This window comes from Caretta caretta, chromosome 2 (genome assembly GCF_965140235.1).
Source record: "Caretta caretta isolate rCarCar2 chromosome 2, rCarCar1.hap1, whole genome shotgun sequence".
Taxonomy (NCBI): Eukaryota; Metazoa; Chordata; order Testudines; family Cheloniidae; genus Caretta; species Caretta caretta.
The window spans coordinates 265,951,477-265,970,199 of record NC_134207.1 but is presented as its reverse complement, the minus strand read 5'-3'; the positions used below and the strand labels follow the sequence as shown (position 1 = coordinate 265,970,199).

The window sequence follows — 18,723 nt, the reverse complement described above, 5'->3', positions numbered from 1 at the left end:
TCACCCATGACCCACCCACCCAAACGAAAAAAGATAAATTTTTAATCTTCCAATTTCATCCGATCCCATCCCTACCCCCACATCCATTTAAAAAAATTCCAACCAAACTTTCTGATTTTTAATGCCATTTTTCAACAACAACAACAATCGAATTCACTCCTAAGGTGTCAGCCAGCTGGTCACAAAGTGGCTGGCCCAGCTCCACCTGTGACTGATCAGTTGCCTCCCAGCCAAAGCAGCAGGGTGGGGGTGGGTCAGGTGATAGTCGGTCCCTATAGAGGCCAGCCAGACCTCTGAGCTGGAGAACGGTAGGAAGTTTACTGCCGGAGTGCCTGGACCCAGAGGGGCCGAGAGAGAGGAGAGGGATGAACCGCTGGGACCTGCAGTTCGGGTTGGGCAGAGGAAATACTTTAGTTTGGTATTTAGTTAAGTTCTCTGTTCACCCAATAAATTGTGCCCTGAAACCGACTCTGGCCTGACATCCATCCTTCCTGGGCTGCTGAGCCAGCTTACACAGCTGTAATAACAATACATTGTTCCCCTGCGGCTGCGGGGGGGGGGACGGGGGACGGACACACACAGCTTAGACTGTCAGGTCTTTGGGGCAGCGACTTTCTGTGTCTGGACAGCGCCTGGCCCAAAGGCGTCCTGGCCTATGGCTGTGGATCCGAGACGCGATGGTACCAGTCGCCGCGCTTACTTCTCAGCCGCTTTGCACGCCCCAGCTGCCTGGGTTTCGTGAGTCAGCGGCAGGCGGGAGACGGGCCCAGCTGGGTTGAGTGGCCCCCTGTACCGCTCAACACACAACTCCCCCACCGCAACCCGCACACCCACAAGAGTCAGCACACGCCCCTCGCTCGCCACCCGGGCAGATCCCCCCAGCCCGCGCTCGCCCACCTTCTCCGATATAGCCAGCCATGCCCGCCAGAGCGGCCAGCGCGGTACGTACCCATGCACAGCGTGTCCGACGCTGGGCTGCAGGCGCGGATCATCACCTCGTCCTCATTGCACTCCAGCCGGCAGGGCAGGCATGGCGCTGCGTAGCTCTTCTCCTCCGAGTAAAAGCCCTCCGGGCACTTTTGGCAGACAGTGTTGTCCGTAGGCCTGCACGGCATAGCTGCCCCATAGCCCTGCCCGCACACCTGGCAAGGCAGGCATTGGCTGCTGCTCCCGTTCTCTGCAGGCAGGTAGTGGCCGGGGGCGCACTGGGGGGCGCACACAGTGTCATGGGTGGGGGTGCACGCCTCTACGACCGGCACGTGCTCTGGGCACCGTGAGCACGGCTGGCATGGCTCCGTGGCGCTGCTGATGGAGGAGAACGTCCCATCTGCCGTGGAAAGAGAGAGCCATTGAGTTCAGGACCTATTCCTGGTATAACAGCCACTAGCAACAGATCCCGCACCTGTCAGCAACCTAACCACAAGCCACTTGAGTCAGAGGAGTAACTCCATCCGCTGCGGGTAGCAGGCTATTATAGTTACAGGCACCAGCCACCAGGGGGAGACATGCTCATATGTCTGAACTCGGCCATTGAATTACCATTGCACAAAGCATTGTGGGTAAAAGCGGCCAAACCCTCTAGTAGGGTGTGTCAATGTTAACCAGCTTGCATGTATACAGCCCAAAGCATTTTACAAATGGACTGATGAACTATACGCCAGAATGTCTTTATCAGCAGAGGAAATGCAGCCACCTCTGAGGTGGAACATAGCAGCTGTTTAACAGCTCACAGCAACAGCCCTCCACCCCTCCGGATCGTTTAGAATAGGAAGTGAAAAGCTGCAGGGGGATTTAAAGAGACAGGATGCGATTATCTGAGTTGGGATCCTCAATGACCACAGGTGGTCAGGACCTTGGTTTCGGGTCTCCCTCGAAGGCAGCACAGTGCTAGTAAGTGACCCGAAGGGAGGAGTGCCACCCGCACCACCTCTCCTGCTGACTGCAGGGTCTCCGGGGAGGTCTCCCCTCCTAGCACTGGCCCCAGCTGTCCCGATGGGGGTGCGGTTCACAGCAGCAGCTGTGCAGTCACATGCTCAGCTGAGCCAGGCCCGGACACGTTTAGCGACTGACCCAGGCAGTGCGTCTGGACAGACAGGCCAGCTGAGGCTGGAAGGTGGCTTCCTTTAGATCAGCACGGCGTCCGATCAGCTTCAAAATGCCTCTCGCTGGGTGAATGTCCTCTCCAGGGGGAATAACGCGAACCTGGGCTCCCTGGCCTGGCTCAGGTCATGTGGGGATCGAGCTGGGTCGGTTCTCAGCCACCACCGGGTCCACATCACGCGGCTGCGGCACGGCTGACAAGCTGAGCTCAGGGTGGGTGGGTGGCTCTGGCTCAGAGCAGCTGCAGGGCAGAAGTGCCGGGTTTGGGTGGGGCGGGGCCCAGGCCAGGAATAGCAGGTGGGGACTGAGGGATGCCGGCCGAGCGGTTGCTGGGGAATCACGCAGACCCCTGGCCCAGCTACCCCTGCTCTCACGAGCACTAACAGAACAAAGGCCCCCAATTTAGAAGAGGCTAAAGGAGGTCAGCCAGACCTGAGGAGCAATGAGATCTCTGCAGGTCTAGCTTACAGTGCTCATGGATCGGGTCCCCGTTCCCTACCAAGCCAGTAGGGAGAGGACGTGGCCTGGAGCTGGAGGACACTAGACGTCCCTTCCTATGCCGCACTCTGCTTACCCTATAAGCCCCCCTCCTTATACCCTTGCCCTTTTTACATGGGCCCATCCCCCACCATTTCTCCCTTCACTTTCCTCCCCAATGCCCCCGCTCACCCCAGAGCTCCCCGACCTCTCCTTGCCAGGACCCCTCCCCACACTCCCCCCTCATCCTACCCTTCTCTCTCATACACATTAGTCCTCCGGTTACCCTGGACCTGCTGATCAGGCCCAGTCACCCACACACGGCAGCATCTATGGGGCCAGTGGGATGCAATGGGATGAGGTGGGCGCCCTTTATAAGTGTCCGTTGAGGGGCTCGGCCCAAGTCCCGAGGCGTGGGGCGCACTAGGCCTGCTGCCTTAGCAGAGTGAGATGGGTCTATTGCATCACAGACAGGGGAAGGCAACCAAGTGATCCTGTAACTGACCACTGGGATGGGTTTCTGCACCTCCCTCTGTCACTGCTGGCCCTGGGCACTGCAGGAGACGAGATACTGGCCGAAAGGGCCATCCCCGGTTCCCTTGCCCAGCCGTTAGCCTGCCCTCCCCTCCCCGGGGTCCCCTCTACTCACTCTCTCTGCAGGGCTCGCACTCCGTGTTTGAGCTGCCGCACGGGACAGCCACCCCATAGCCCTGGGGGCAGAGGTCACAGCAGCCCCCAAGGGAGGTTAGGCGTCCACTCTTGCAGCCTTGGCGGGCTGAAACCTGCAGGGGAGAAGGGTGGAAAGAGGATGAATGAGGCAGGGCCCGAGCTGGCTGGAGAGCAGTGGGGGGTGAGGCTGCAGACAGAGACCCTCTGTGAGCATGGAGCTGAGATCTGCCTCGCCTGCAGGGAACCAAAAGGGGAAAAACTGTATTTCCCATCAGCTGCTACAGCCCAGACCCCCGCCTTGTTCTTTGGCATAGGAGTGTTAGATGGAGATCCCCCTCTGTGTTTCCTGTGGGTCTCTAAGCACCAGCATGGTGATACCTTTCGCTGACTACCAGTCTGGGCTGATGGCAGTGCCGTCCAGTTCCAGCCCAGCCCAGCCTTCCTGCTTTGCTCTAAAATAGCCCAAATAGCCAGCCAGTGTCACTAGAGGTCCAAGGAAACGGAAGGATTTATCAAGCCATACATGCAGTCCTTCAAAGACACACGGTGGCATTGTGGTCACAAGACCCGGTCCAGTTGCTGATTCTCCCTGGGTGACCGTGGGTAAGTCCTTTCATTGCTCTGGGCCTCAGTTTGCCCAGCTGTAAATGGTGACTTTGTCCGTCTTGCCTCTTCAAACTCAAAGGCCTTCAGGGCAGTGTGGGTTCATACAGCCCCTAACGCAATGGGGCCCTGATCTCGGCTGGGATCTCTAGGCGCTGGTGGCATAGAACTAATAATAATGAGGGGTCCGGCTAAATATCAGGGTTCCCTCCTTGTCTTTGAATCAATGGACTCTGCCCTAGCTCGAGTCTGGAAGCTCATTTCTCTGCCCCTTCTACTGGTGCCACCACCCAGTTTGTTTCCTTCTTCCATTCCCAAGCTTGCGCCCCCTTCCATGCCACCTACATGGGGCACCCCCTGCTCCCACTGCACTAGCCCCTCCCCATTCCACTCATTCCTCCCTCCCGGGCCACCCGCTGGCGTTAGCCCATCCTGCTCACCACGTTCAACACTTAGCAGCAGCAGAGGGGCCCATCCCTTCCTGTGGGGCACACAATGCATGGGTCCTGATCTGTGTCTGCCATCCAGCCTGCGAGCTCGTCGGGGCAGGGGATAGCTTGATGTATGTTTTGGCACTTACATAAAAGTACCATGTTCCCCCCCGCTTACAGATGGGGGGACACTGAGGCGCAGAGTGGCAAAGCAAAGCGACCACAGTCCCAGGGCAAGTCAGTGGCAGAGCCCAGACCAGAATCCAAGTCTCCTGACTAGACTCAGCTGCCTGGCACTAACTATGCTGGCTGTTCACACCTGATCTTGCTGTTTGAATACAAGGTAGCCCAGGTACCAGAAAGAGTCTGGGCTTCTCTCCTCATCAGTCTTCCCCTCCCCACCCTCCTCTCTCCTCTTCCTTCCCCCTCTCCTTTCCTGGGCCATTCCTCCTTCTCCTGTTCAGGGCCTACCAAAGGGTGGTGGGGGGGAGGGTGGTCTCCTCCCAGCAGATGGCTCTCTGGGATCTGACACCGGTGTGAAACCTGGGAAGTCATAAAGCAGTTTCCATATCAGAGAAGAAATCTGAGGAATGACAAGAGGCCCTAAAAACAGGGAGGGCCCGGGGGTGGGGGAGTAGACTCCTCTTCTAACAATGCCTGTTTGTTCCTTTCACATCTTCACAATGGGGGATAAAGGGTGGGAAAGTCACATCCCCTCCCCTCTGACAAGTCTCTGCGAATATGCACATCCACCCACAAACACAGCGGTGGACTCAGGTTAAACACAAACGCAATATAGCACAAGATGGTCCCATCTCTCTGGTTAATATCATCTTGCCAGAAACAGCAAATGATTCCAGAGTAAAGGGCTGAAGGCCAGGCCATGAGGCTCATTAACAAGAGCTGGGGACAAAAGCCTAAGGGGTGAACTTCAAAAGCTTTGGGGAAGCAGCTCTGTGTAAAAAGAAAAGGAGTACTTGTGGCACCTTAGAGACTAGTCTCTAAGGTGCCACAAGTACTCCTTTTCTTTTTGCGAATACAGACTAACACGGCTGTTCCTCTGAGCTCTGTGTAGGTTCAGAAAACACAGGTGTGGTGCATAGGAAAATCTTTTGACTAATTTGTGAGCGCTCAGCTGGTGCTCACTGTGTTCCATGTGTTAGACACTACCAATCAGAGCAGAAGTGTGTAAGCAGCTAGTAAAGCTTGGTGAAATTTCTCACACAAAACTTTCTTGGGGGTGAAAAATTGCTGATTCGGCAACACTGAAACATTTGGCAAATTTGTCCGGTCTTTGATGAATTGTGGTGGTTAAAAGAAAATCTTTAAAAAATCAAAACGTTTCAATTTTGTTCAGTTCAGAACGACTTTTTGTTTCAAAATTTCCTTTATTTACAAAACAGTCAAAAATGTACAGATGCTTGAAATGGAAACAAAACATTCCTTCTGACCCGAAATGAAACGTTTTCCTACTTTTCCGGTGCGCTGAAAATTTCCAAAAAATAAAGATCAGGCTTGGTTTGATCTGAATTCTTTCCACCTGATTCTTTGGAATTGCTAGAGAACCCAAAATCTGTTACTCACCCAGCTTGTATTGACTTGTATATTTCATTAACACAGAATGGGAACCAAATGGGAACCAAATGTGCCAAAGTAGTTTCTGAATATTTCTTGGCTGTGTAAAGAGCAAAGGATGCAACAAACAATGGGTGAAACCTGGTAGGGAAATGAGGCAGAGACATAGCTAGCTCTGGAGTCAACAGCAAAAGTACCATCTGGCCTGTACACACAGCACTCATATCTGTGCATGCACATTCAGCGTGGAAATGAGGCGTACTGGATCTCACAAGGTACAACAGGTACCTCTTTCCTTTGATCATATGCACAGGGGTTGCAGAGAAAAGCTCACACACACACACACCCAGAGGCGCACAACCTTCCAGTTCCCTTATACCACAACCAGACCTCCTCCTAGGTGCACCAGCTAATGCCTCCACCATTCAGTACAGCTACACCTTACCCAGTGACTGCAGGTCAGTACATGCTGATAATCCCAGGGATTTACTGCCATGTCCAAGGGGGCAGAGTTAAGGTACATTTGTATAGACACACATACACTGTCTAATTATAGGTGAAGCTGGCAGCTAAGATCCTGTTTACAGTTTCTTACAACTTTGCCAAACTTCAGCCATGTAGATTATCTGTAACATTAAAAAAACCAAAGGATATTAAGGGTACCCTCAAAAATCCAGCAACACCCTGGTAACCTTAACTTTGCTCCCATTACACAATGGGAATGAAAATGATTAGGGGCAGAGAGATTAAAAGACTGGGACTGTTCATCTAAGAAAAGAGATAACTAATGAGGATATGATAGAAGTCTATATAATCATGACTGGTATGGAGAAGGTGCCTAGGGAAGTGTTATTTATCCCTTCACATAACACAAGAACTAGGGGTCACCCAATGAAATTAATAGCTAGCAGTTTTAAAACAAACAAAAGGAAGTATTTCTTCCCACAATGCACAGTCAACCTGTGGAACTCATTGCCATGGTATGTTGTGAAAGCCAAAATTATAACTGGTTTCAAAACTGAATTAGGTAAGTTCACGGAGGATAGGTCCATCAATGGCTATTAGCCAAGATGATCAGGGATGCAACTCCATGCTCTGGGTATCCCTAAAACCTCCAAGTGTCAGAATTTGGGACTGGATGACACTCGAAATTTCCCTGTTTTGTTCATTCACTCTGAAGCATCTGGCACAGGCATGACACTGGGCTAGATGGAGCATTTGTCTAATTCAGTATGGCCATTCTTATGTTCTTATGTGCTTTGCATCACAATCTTTACAGTCTTACAAGCATGATCACATGCAAGACCCTAGAGCGGGACATAATCTTTCAGCTAAAACTATTTTTCACCAAAAAATGGACATTCAGATTGATGGAAACATTTCACGAATTCGTGTTGGATTTGCCCAATTGTTTTAGTCAACAGAAAAAACCCACTAAAATAATTCCGGGAAAATGGGACCATTTTGATTTCTTGATTGAAGATACCCTTCATTTTGAGACTTACTTCAACGTTATTAAAAAGAATATGTAAAAACCTTTTTTTAAAAAGCTAAAAATGAAACAAAACATTTCACTTCCGGTCAAACAAAATGTTTCATTCAACCCAAATGAATATACATTTTTTTTTTTTTACTTTTCAGGTCACTGAACATTTTTTAAAAACTTTGGTTTCGGTGGATCTAAAATGATTCCCCTCCCCCGATCTTTTGGTATGGCCAGCAAACCAAAACGCCCAGTCTTTGCACAGCTCTGGCCCTGGCCTCATTCAACATGTATGGTAAGTTGTGCTGATGAGCACAGTATCTCGGATGTTTCTGATATTACAGGTAGCGACTGTCCAGTGAAAGTTGCTCTCATGGCACCATGGTGATTATAGACATGGGCTTAAGAGCTTTTATTGGACCAACTTCTGTTGGTGAAAGAGACAGGCCTGGTCACGTGTTTGCCCCAGTGGAGTTAAAACTGAAAGATTTTCCAGATTCTTCAGACTCCTGCAGAACCCGTGGGGGACCGTAAAGCACACCTGTTTGAAAACACTATCCAGACAGAAGTCTGTTGTGTACTACCAGTGTCTCTGACTTACTGTTTGCCCTCAGGTGGGAGCAGAAATTGTAGAACTCAAATCCACAGCCTGCATGGAAATCTGCTGCCCTGTTTACACTGCAGCTTGTAGTAGAGACAGGAACCAGGCAGTGGCATGGTAGAAACCTAGAAATTGCCAGGTTGGATCAGCCCTGAGGTCCACCTGCTCCAAGATCTTGTCTCTGACAGAGGCCAGATGCTTCAGAGGAAGGTGTGAGAGCCCTGAAATAGCAGATGTGAGATAATCTGCCCCCTGATTAAATTAGCCTGATCTCTAATGGACTGGCTTAAGCCCTGAACATGAGGTTTTATTGTAACTCTCGATATGTTACAGAGTTCAATCAGATATGGCCAGAGTTCAATCCTCTTGGAATCTCGCTAAGCTCTTTGCTCTGATGACACATCCTGTGGCCGGGAGTTCCACAGTCTAATCACATGTTGTGTGGAAAAGTATTTCCCCTTATCAGAGTTGAATTTGCCATCTTCTAATTTCATCGAATGGCTGAATGTCATAGGGCTAGGCCGGCAAATGTTGCCTCATTGTAACTGGTTCAGCACATTTGTTCTTTGCTGTATTCACAGGAACCCCTCTCCCCCACTCCACACAGTTCCTGTGCGACTGGATTTGCTGGCTCTCCTTCCTCCCAGAAGCCTGTATGATAGGGCCTCCCAGAGTGCATTGCTCCACATGTTGTTCTGTGTGCAACTCTTCCTGGGCACTGTCTCCTGTTCGATGAGCCACTATGGGAAACTGCCCGGCTTTTCCCAGAATGCAGCAGTACACCCATAGGAGTTAGGAGCATACTGACAAATGTGGCTGTGAAAATGGTTACTACGGGGACACAGTCATGTTCACTGCCACCAGCTCAGATCTGCTTACAACAACAGAGCTGCATTTGCCGTTCAGATGGCACCTGGAAGGGCAAACCTGCAGTGATCCTAGAAGGCCCTAGGATAATACAGTGAGTTGCCCTGATAGAGGGACACGGTGCATCGGTTAAACCACAACGTTTTTGGTGCACCCAGCCCAAATCCATCTCACCTAGCGCAGCACAGATCCCTGTGGAAGAACCAGGCTGCTCTGGGGACAGAGCGCTAGGACAGTGGGGAGCAGCTGTCGGACAGCTTCCGCCGGCCAGTTGCCTTGTCAAGGTTTTCACTCAAAGCCCACGCATTAGTCCCTGCCACAGACACACAGGTGCAACCTTTCCTGATTCTCTAATGAACATCTCTGGATCCAGAGGAATGATGGCAAGACTGGAGGAGCCAAATACATCCATAGGAGGAAAAGAAAGAAAGAAAGAAAGAAAGAAAGAAAGAAAGAAAGAAGCTGAGGAAGGACTAGAGGAAGGCATAAAGACAGAAGGGGAGGAAGGACTAGAGGAAGAAAGAAAAACAAAGAAAAAAGAATGAAAGATGAAAAGAAAGAAAAAGGTGGAGACCAAGAGAAGAAAAACACTGCTAAGTGACATAAGAGAAGAAGCCCTTGTCTGGTTGATTCCCCGACCTGCGGCCGAGCTGGGGAGCCCCGTGGGGGATCGTAAAGCACACCTGTCTGAAAACGCTGCCCACACAGAAATCTATTGTGTGCTACCAGTGTCTCTGACTCTCTGTTCGCCCACAGGTGGTCGCAGGAATTCTAGAGCAGAGCTGGCCGCACAGTCCAGCTTGCAAACCAACCTGGTGTGGAGGCTAGATGCAGGGGAGGCCACTTGCCACCATCCTGGCTTGTCTGACAAAGAGGTCTCGCTAAGGAGACCAGTGGCCCTTTTTACAGACACTGCCCACCTCATGGCCCCAACACCGGAGCTGGGAGGACAAGCTGGGGGCTGGCAGGCAAACGGCCCCTTGCCCGCTCAGCTAACATGTCCCACAGCTTTACAGACAGAAGGCAGAGGGGGTCTCCTCTCACCACAGGAGTGGTGGTGCTCTGTAGAGTCCAAATTTAGCCTGGGCATAAAAAAGTGCAGAGACCCTGGGGGATTAGAACATAGGACTCCAGTGGGTCTGGGCCATCGATGCTTCTGCATCACCATTGGAAGCTCGGGGTGGGGGTTTCTGCTGGGGGACCCTGGAAGTTAAACATTGCAGGAAGTACCGGCCAGCAGGGCCTGATTGGCTCATACCAGTATATAAACCAGGAAGCCAGCATGGGGAGCTGTCTGAGCAATGATGCAGACACTGTCTACTTGTTTGTGCTCCAGACCTTGCCTTACGATGAACCTTAAGACTCTGGTTCCTGGCCCTAGTTTACCCCTGATGCTGCTAGTCATCTCCTGACTGCAAATGGTAACTGATTGGTGCCTGCCAGCACCCACGGCCTGGCACTCACAGATCCTTGCAAGAGGAGTGGATGGAGAAGGAGGAATGGAGAGGACAGGATCACACAACTAAGTGATTTACTCCCTTCCTTGTTGTTAAGATGCAGATTTCACCTCAGCCCCCTAAACCCCTGTCTATGAACCTTTTCAAATCCACGGACCGACTGCCCCCTGCCCCATAAACATCTCCCAGTGTAAAACAACCACCAGTTTATGCAGGACCTCCATATAAACCACAACTGCACTCTGGTGCCCGACCCGCACTGCCGGTGCTTAACTGACAAAGTGTGTCTGGGAAGCGCACCCACATACCACCTTCATTTCAAGTTCCATTTGACGGATCAGCACCCAGACAAATAGCACCCTAAGGCCAGGCCTACACTGACAAGTTTGCAGCATGGCACAGCTGTGCCGCTGTAAGATCCCTCGTGTAGCTGGAGAGAGTTCTCTTCTTGACACAAAACCAGCTCAATGAGCGACGGTAGCTATGTTGGCGGGAGAGTGTCTCCCACCGACAGATATGCTGGCAAAACTTATGTCACTCAGAAGTGTGAATAAAACACCCCTGAGTGATAAAACTTTTACTGTCATAAATGCTAGTGTAGACATGATCTAAGCTGTCAGGACAGAAATGTCCTTTGGAAGGTCCTGAGGGAGTATTTCAACCAAGGGGGAATGATTTAAACTCTTTTTTTGAGGGACTGGGATCCTGTATGGAATGATATGAATGCAGTGATTCCCTTCCCTAAGTAAGTGTGTCCTTCAGTCACTTCCTCCCTTCAGTTCCCATGTTAAAGCCTTCCCTGTTTGCCTTAGCTAGAGTCCCTAAATGCCACTCAGCGCTCCCAAAACCAGCATTTATTCCAGGTATTGGAAAGGAACAGTAACGCTGGGAAAACATGCCAGATGAACAGCCCTTCAGATGAGGGCTCTCCAGCCATCGATGAGGGTAGGTATACTGGTTGCTTGCACACACCCGACACACTAGCATGTCAAGGGGCTTCCTCGCTGACCTGGAGAGAAGGGCCCACAGGGCAGTTCAGTTTTATTCCTGGATTTTCAAGGCCAGGATTGGACAAGCTCTAGTTCTGGTACAAGGGTCTGGGCTTGATGCAGGAAACATGGGTGGTAGTCTAGTCTGATCTCTCGATCATAGAATATCAGGGTTGGAAGGGACGGAGGTCATCTAGTCCAATCTCCTGCTCAAAGCAGGATCAACACCAACTAAATCATCCCAGCCAGGGCTTTGTCAAGCCTGACCTTAAAACTTCTAAGGATGGAGATTCCACCACTTCCCTAGGTAACCTGGGTAACTTGAAGACACAGGTTGGAGAATTTCACCGCGTTTTCTGCATCAAGCCCAGCAACCTGTGGATGAACTAGAGTGTATCTTTTGGGAGGATGTCCAAGTCATGGTTTAAATGCTTCAAGTGATGGAGAATCCACCACGTCACCTGGTGAGCTCTGCCAATGGTGGGTCACCCTCCCTGTGAGAAACACCCAACCTACTGCCACTTTGAACGTTGACTTCAACTTGCAGCCCTTGGCCCTCATCCTGTTTTCATCTGCTCTATTAAAGAGCCCTGTAGTATCAAATATAGTCCCACGGCGTCGGTACTTAAAGGTCGTGATCAAGTCACCTCTTGACCTCCTTTTTTTGATCAGCTACGTAGATTGAGCGGCTTTCCTCTCGCACTGGAGACCTCCAACCATTCTTGTAGCTCTCCTCTGATCCCTCTCCCACCCAGGCAGATTGCTGGGATTGCCCAGAGCACCCATTGCATAGGAGCACATCCTAGCGGCTTGCCTTTGTTTTAAAGGCCCTTCCTGGTTCCGCACCTTCCCTCTTCGCACATACCTGTCTCCCGTCACCTTCGTATCTGAGCCTCACGATCTCGGATGTATTTAGCCTCACCACCCCTGTGAGCTAGGGCCGTGCTGTAATCCTCATTTTACAGATGTGGACCCTGAGGCACAAGGGAGGCTGAACAGGGAGGCTGTAGCAGAGCAGAGATGTTTACCCATGTCTTGTAAGTGTTTGGGTACTGCCCGACATCCGTCCTCTCTTCCTGCTTGCTCACCCTCCTCTCTCATTGCCGGGCTCCCCACCCTTTCTGCTCTGCCATCTCTCACCTGCTCGACACCTCAGCCACTTGCTGCTCCACAACTTCTTCCACAACCCCCTGAGCCTGATGCCCTCCCTGAACTGGGCCATAAAGCTGCTCCCATCTCCTTCTCCGCAAGACCACCTCTGCGGTGAGCCTACAAGACATCGGCCAGGCGTGGCTCAAGGTTTGGGGGTGGGGGGATGAATGTGCTTTAAAAGTTGTTTGTATTTGGTGTTTCCTTCTTCCCCCGCTCTTTGGAGATCACTTGTCTCTTTAGATGATAAGCTCTTCAGGTCAGGAGCCAGGCTACCTGCCAGGAACCGGGGCCTGCAGGAGAGCCGGTCTCAGGGCAACGTACCGAGCACAGCTGGCCTGTAGTAGGCTGCCTGACTGGTGGGAAGAGTCAGCAGCCTGACGCTTACGCCCAGGAGCAGTTCAGCGGCTGCTCAAAGCATTCGCCCCTGGCTGCGATCGCTCCTGCCCCGGCCTTGGACCCAGCTTCACTTGTCTCTCTCCCTCCATCTTCCGATCTGTTCCCCCTTCCCTCTCTCAGCCACACTTCTTCCTCCTTGGTGCTCTGCCTCCCTCCTCTTTTCTCCTCCCTCCCCAGCACGGGACGCAGGGGAGGTGATGAGAGAAGGGGATGCCTGGGCAATACCCACCCACGCGCGGTGACGGACGGGCTAATCTCCTCTGCCTGGCGGCTCACCACTAAGAGTTTCTTCCCCTGTCTTTACGGACTTGCCTCTACCTGTGAGTCTGTAGGGAGGGGATGATTTATCTAGGTACTTATCTGATTCCCATCACTGCTGAACTGGAGCAGCTGTGGCCGTATGTGTAGCCATGTGACCATTGGGAGTGCTGTCTGCGTACCGTCCATTTCTAAGGAGCCTGCCCGTCTGCACATTGCTTGAAGCAGAGCTGAGGCAGCTTGTTATGCAGGAGAAATGCCCTGTGCTCCCTCCTGGGGCCTTTGATTCTTTCCTGATTTCCTATTTTCCCCCCATCTGAAAGCAAAATCACTCAGGCTTGAGGAGTGTGGGAACATAGAAACGGCCACACTGGATCAAAGGTCCAGTATCCTGTCTTCCAACAGTGGCCAGTGCCAGCTGCTTGAGAGGGAATGAACAGAACAGGTCATCATCAAGTGAGCCATTCCCTGTTGCCCATTCCCAGCTTCCAGCAAACAGAGGCTAGGGAGGACTTATCCTCCAAGAATGTATCTAGTTCCTTTTTGATCCCTGTTATAGTCTTGGCCTTCACAACATCCTCTGGCAAAGAGTTCCACAGGTTGACTGTGCATTGTGTGAAGAAAATACTGTTTGTTTTGAACTTGCTGCCTATTAATTTCATTAGGTGACCCCTAGTTCGTGTGTCACGAGAAGGAGTCAATAACACTTCCTCATTAATGTTCGTACGGCGTAACTGCGGGCAGGTGTGTACACACGTTCCGAGCTGAAAAGCATCTGTGCACGGCTGTAGCTCCCTCTCTGCATGTGCACTTGTCTGCATGAGAATCTGAGTGTGCGTGAATCTAGCCAACTCTCGTGACTTTATCACAAGCCTTGTGGGGAAATTCGGGGTGATAATCTGGTGTCGCTGTGTTCCAAGAATATGATGAGATGAGGTTTGCAGCAGTCATTCAGTAAAGAAAAAAGTATGTTTCTGGCTCTTGTGTCACAGAGACCCAAGCATGACTCTGAAGGCTCAGAAACTAGACAGCAAAGAAAAAGAAGCTACTTTATTATTATTATTTTTTAAATCTCATGATTTTTAAACCAATCTCAGGATTTGGAGGGGGGGGCACAGATTCCTGATCTATAGCTGCTTGAGGCTGGCAGCATTGTACACACTTGTGTGCACGTGAATATTAGTGCGTTCATGTCTGTGCGTGGAGCTCCGTGCACATGCACATCGGTGGGTGTGTGAACATGCCTACCTTTGTGGTGGTGAGGGGGACCTGAACATCTCCCTCTGTCTCATGCTCAACTGCAGGCTGAAAAGGAAACTCCTCGAATGCAGAAGGGACAAACTAGGGATCTTTGAGGGGAGACAGTCCGTGGCCCTCAGCAGCCCTCCCGTGTTCCCATTCCCCTGCAGAAGGCTCACCTCTACCATTACAGTTCAGAAGAACTAAACAACACCCTTGTTCTTCCTCCACCTTTCTCCCTCCACCCCACGGTTCCCCCCTGAAGTGTCTATATTACCAGCATCAGAGTATGGCCGTGCAGATTGCCTAGAAATTGTAACGGTTCTAAAACAGGCCTCTTTGCTTCCCCAAAATGGAGCCCAGCTAAGAACCATGAAGGTGGGCGCAAAGTGAGACTTCATGGCTGGATAGATCCCAGCTGACGGGACAAAACGACACTGTTCTGAGTGGTGGAACCCTGGCTGTTTTCCCCGCTTGGAGTCAAAGCCTGTTCTAATTAAGCCAAAATCTTTCTCCCTAGCCCTCCCCCCACCCTTTTCTTATGAGATGATCATATTACAATGGCTTGATCCATATTTGCTACAGGAACTCGGCTGGCTGCATCTTTCAAGAGGCGCGGCGCCTTTAAATATTTTTCCCTCTGAATCCAAGAACAAAGACCTTAATTGGCACCATGCATCTGGAGACAGTTAATTATCATAAGGCCATCTTAAAGACACAGCGCCTAAATAAAGCAAGAAAGGAGAGGGAGGTGGGCTGGACTGGGCTCTCCAAGGGAGAGAATCCAGAGGGCAGTGGATTTACTTTAATATACATATGTCAGCGTCCATGTGTTTTGGACCGTTCAAACAGAAGGCAGCCCTGTTAGAGCAACAGAGCCCCCACCATCTAACGGCCCCTCCTGATGATAAGCTCTTCAAAGGCCCTTCTGGCCTTTGCAAAAGGCCCTTCTGGCTACATCCAGGTGTTCAGATTTTCAGTTAACTCTTTGGCTGCTGGTCCTCCTCCACTGCACAGTGTGATGGAGCATTAAGAGGTACCTAAGAAGCGGCTCTGTTTTACAATTCATCTTTCAAATGGAAGAGGAAGCAAGCATGGTTCAGTGGCTAGGGGCTCTAACCTGAGACATGGGGTCATTTCCTAGCTCTGCCACAGATTTCCCATGTGGCCTTGGGCAAATCACTTAGCCACTCTGTCGCTCAGCTCCCCATCTTTACAATGGGGTTAATAGTCCCGCCCTGCCCCACAAGGGGCGCTGTGGGATAAATACATTAACAATTGTGAAGTGCTCAGGTACTACAGTAATGGGGGCCAGATAAACATCAAAGGGAGATCAACACAGCCCCAGAGGGACAAGCACCACTTACTAAATTTTTCACCCCACTCGCCACAGCAGTCTGGGTTTTCCCTACAGGTCTCCCCTTTAAGTACCAGCCCACCTTAATTGAGGAGACCTGACCAGATCCCAGCTAGATGTGGACACAACTACAGGCCTTGGCGTCGATGGACCCAAAGAACCTCTGCTCCAAAGCAGCATCTGGTCCTGAGTAAAGTTCCTGCTTTTTGGTTTGACTCAATTTTCTAGCTGGACTGGCTGAGGCACAAGGAGATCGAGTGACTCTGGGGGAGGTCAGGGCTGGGATTAGAGTCTCTTGGATTCTTCGCGTTGCACTCGAAGGTTGCATTACCCATTACTCCTGGGTAATGCAACCTTCTGCCACCCGCTGCAAACCTGAACAGATGGGGCCGATCAGCGGGACATGTGCCAAACAGAATAGAGATGCAGGACCTGCTGGGGCTTAAACTTCTCGGCCCACGGCCGCAGCAGATGTAAATCGGCCCAGCTGCATTGAAGTCAACGGATGTTATGGCCATTTACACCAACTGAGGGCTTGGCCCCTTTGTGACCTCAGCGCTGGCTCTTTAAAGCTGAACCCCCCCCTTCCCCCACCACCACCGCACCCCTGTCTCTCTTAAAAAGGCAACGCTTGTAATTTTTTTAAAAACCTCCATTTGCCAACCCCCGCAGCTTTCCCTGACCTGAGGGAAAAGGGTTAAAATCAAGGAGGACTTGAAATAAATAGAATAGCAGCTGAAGCAGGGGGTTGTCTCATTTGGAGAGTTAGCCCCCCTAAGCAACTGCATGGGCAGGGGTGCTCTGCAAAATGAGCATTCAGATAAAGCTGGGCTTGGGCCCTTTTTTTTACTTCTTTGTGATGGATAAAGCAGATGGAGGATTCCCCCACCTGCCCACTACTTGTTTCTTATTCTGGGGCCTTGTCTACTTTGTCTTTCCTGGCAGTTTCTATGTGTGGTCGGAGAACAAGGAATAGATTTTCATTGGAATACATCCGATGAAGTGAGCTGTAGCTCACGAAAGCTTATGCTCAAATAAATTGGTTAGTCTCTAAGGTGCCCCAAGTCCTCCTTTTCTTTTTGTGGATACAGACTAACACAGCTGCTACTCTGAGAGCTGGAACAGACCTTCTGGGTCTTTGAGTCCGGACCCCTGCTAGTGCCGGGCACTCCATGATATCATCCCGCTCAGACATTTATCAACCTCCCTCTTTAAACCAGCGAGGGCGTTTGCCCCACAACTCCTACCGGGAAGCTGTTCCAGACCCTCGCTCCTCGGCTGGCTTTACAAAGAGCTGGGCTCATTAGGGGCTGTGCACTTATGAACATCTGAGCCTGATTGTGGGGGCTGAGTACCTGAATAATCTGTTCCAAACTCGGCCTGTAGCATCTCAGTGAAAGAGCCCAGATTTCAGATACTGGCTACGACTCCAGTCCTGCAAACAATTTCTGCACATGCCTCGGGGCCGCCCAAAAGGGTGGGGCAGCTGGCCCCAGCCTCCCCCCTCCCCTTTGAGAGGGCCCCCACACAGAGCGACGACCTGGTGCACAGGGTTACGGAGGGGCAGCTGGGCCAAACCTGAGTGGCACCGTGACCCCATGCACCAGGTCACAGTGCCCGGAGTGGGGAGACAAAAGTGCCAGATCAGAATGAGCCCAGCATTGGCTTGCTTTGCCACCCCCACCTTCTGGGCCTCTCCTCGGTATTTTTGCATTCTTGGTTGGTTTGGGGTTTTATTTGAAGGGGGGGAAGGTCAGTTTCCAATTCACCCTAGGACCCCCAACACCTCTTCGTCACCCTGTTATCGTTAGACAGGGAGCAGTCCCACTGACTTCAAGCTCCTCGTGTGCTTTAAGTTAAGCTTGTATGTAAATGTTTGCCTAAGTGAGATCAGACCGGGCTGTGGGGGAAGCTGTTCTCCGAGCTATTCCCCATGAACTCTGCAAAGCTCAGCACTGGAGATTTCCCGCATATTGTTGCGATTAAGGGCAGAAATGGTCAAGATCCGGAGGAAACCGCCCTGTGAAATTCCAGTGATGTTCACTCAAATCTGTTCATTTCTGAGCAAACATGGGGCATCTCACATCGTGGTGGTGGCTCAAAATTTTTAACTCCAAAACAAACGGTCCGTATTGTGGGCTGGTGTACGTGGGCGCAGCACAGTTGAAGCTGGGCTGGTTGGCCCCAGCTAAGGATCTGGCGCTTGCTTTGGACACAGCTCGGTGCCCACGTTCGAACATGCAAGATTTGGGGTCTGCATATGGAGGGTAGGAAAAAAGAAATGGCCAACATTCAGGGTAGGGGAAAAAGAACATTTAGCAGGTGGAAAATGGCTTGCAAAGAAATTGTGAAACTTGTCACTGGTGTTCCAGATCTCCACACACGAGCTCGTACCGAGCGTTCCTGACTTCCCCACGCACACACCCCGAGTGTCCCTGATCAGCAGGCGCGCGCCCCGAGTGTCCCTGATCGCCAGGCGTGCGCACACATCACACGTTCCTGATCCCCAAGAGGATGCACAGAGTTTTGCACAGCCCCTGTGAGTGGTCCCCACCCTTTCCTGTGGCTCTTTCTTAGCAGGCCCTAATCAGGTGTGATTGGCAGGCGTGTGAATAGCGGAGGGGGGAAGCTGCTATCAGAGGAACAGCCGCGTAACAAGAAGGGTTCAACTGGCAAAGGGAGGGGACCCCCAGCAGAACCGCCCGTGTTCATGCTATTCCCACGCAACCTGTTACATGGCTGGTGTCCCCCTTCCCCCAGCCAGTCGCACCCAACTTGTTACTTGCCTGTTCCCCTGCTAATACCTCGCCCCTCCACCGCTCACAGCCTCACACCCAAGTGGCTAAGCCCAGTAAGCACCCCCTCAGCTATCCACACTACGCTGGTGACATGCCTGATCCATAAATAGCACCCCCCCCGGGGGGCTGCCCGCCCCTGCTAGTCACATCCAACCTGTTGTAAGGCTCTTCCAGGAGTCGCTCCCCCACCCACCCCAATCAATCCTGCCCAACCTGTTAGATGGGCTGTTTCACTGACAGCACCCCCCCACTCCTACGCTGTGCTCACCCA

General features: G+C 51.5%; 1 protein-coding gene across 1 annotated transcript in view; it reads right to left on the bottom strand.

Moving 5' to 3' along the window:
- Positions 1 to 18,723, bottom strand: part of LOC125631130 (tumor necrosis factor receptor superfamily member 16-like) — a 45,514-nt gene that overhangs the window by 19,404 nt on the left and 7,387 nt on the right. The window contains exons 2-3 of the mRNA XM_048837356.2: positions 3,227 to 3,359; positions 950 to 1,327 (exon numbers count right to left, since the gene is read on the bottom strand). Of these exons, the coding sequence (XP_048693313.2) occupies positions 950 to 1,327; positions 3,227 to 3,359 (511 nt within the window). The remainder of the gene's footprint in view (positions 1 to 949; positions 1,328 to 3,226; positions 3,360 to 18,723) is intronic.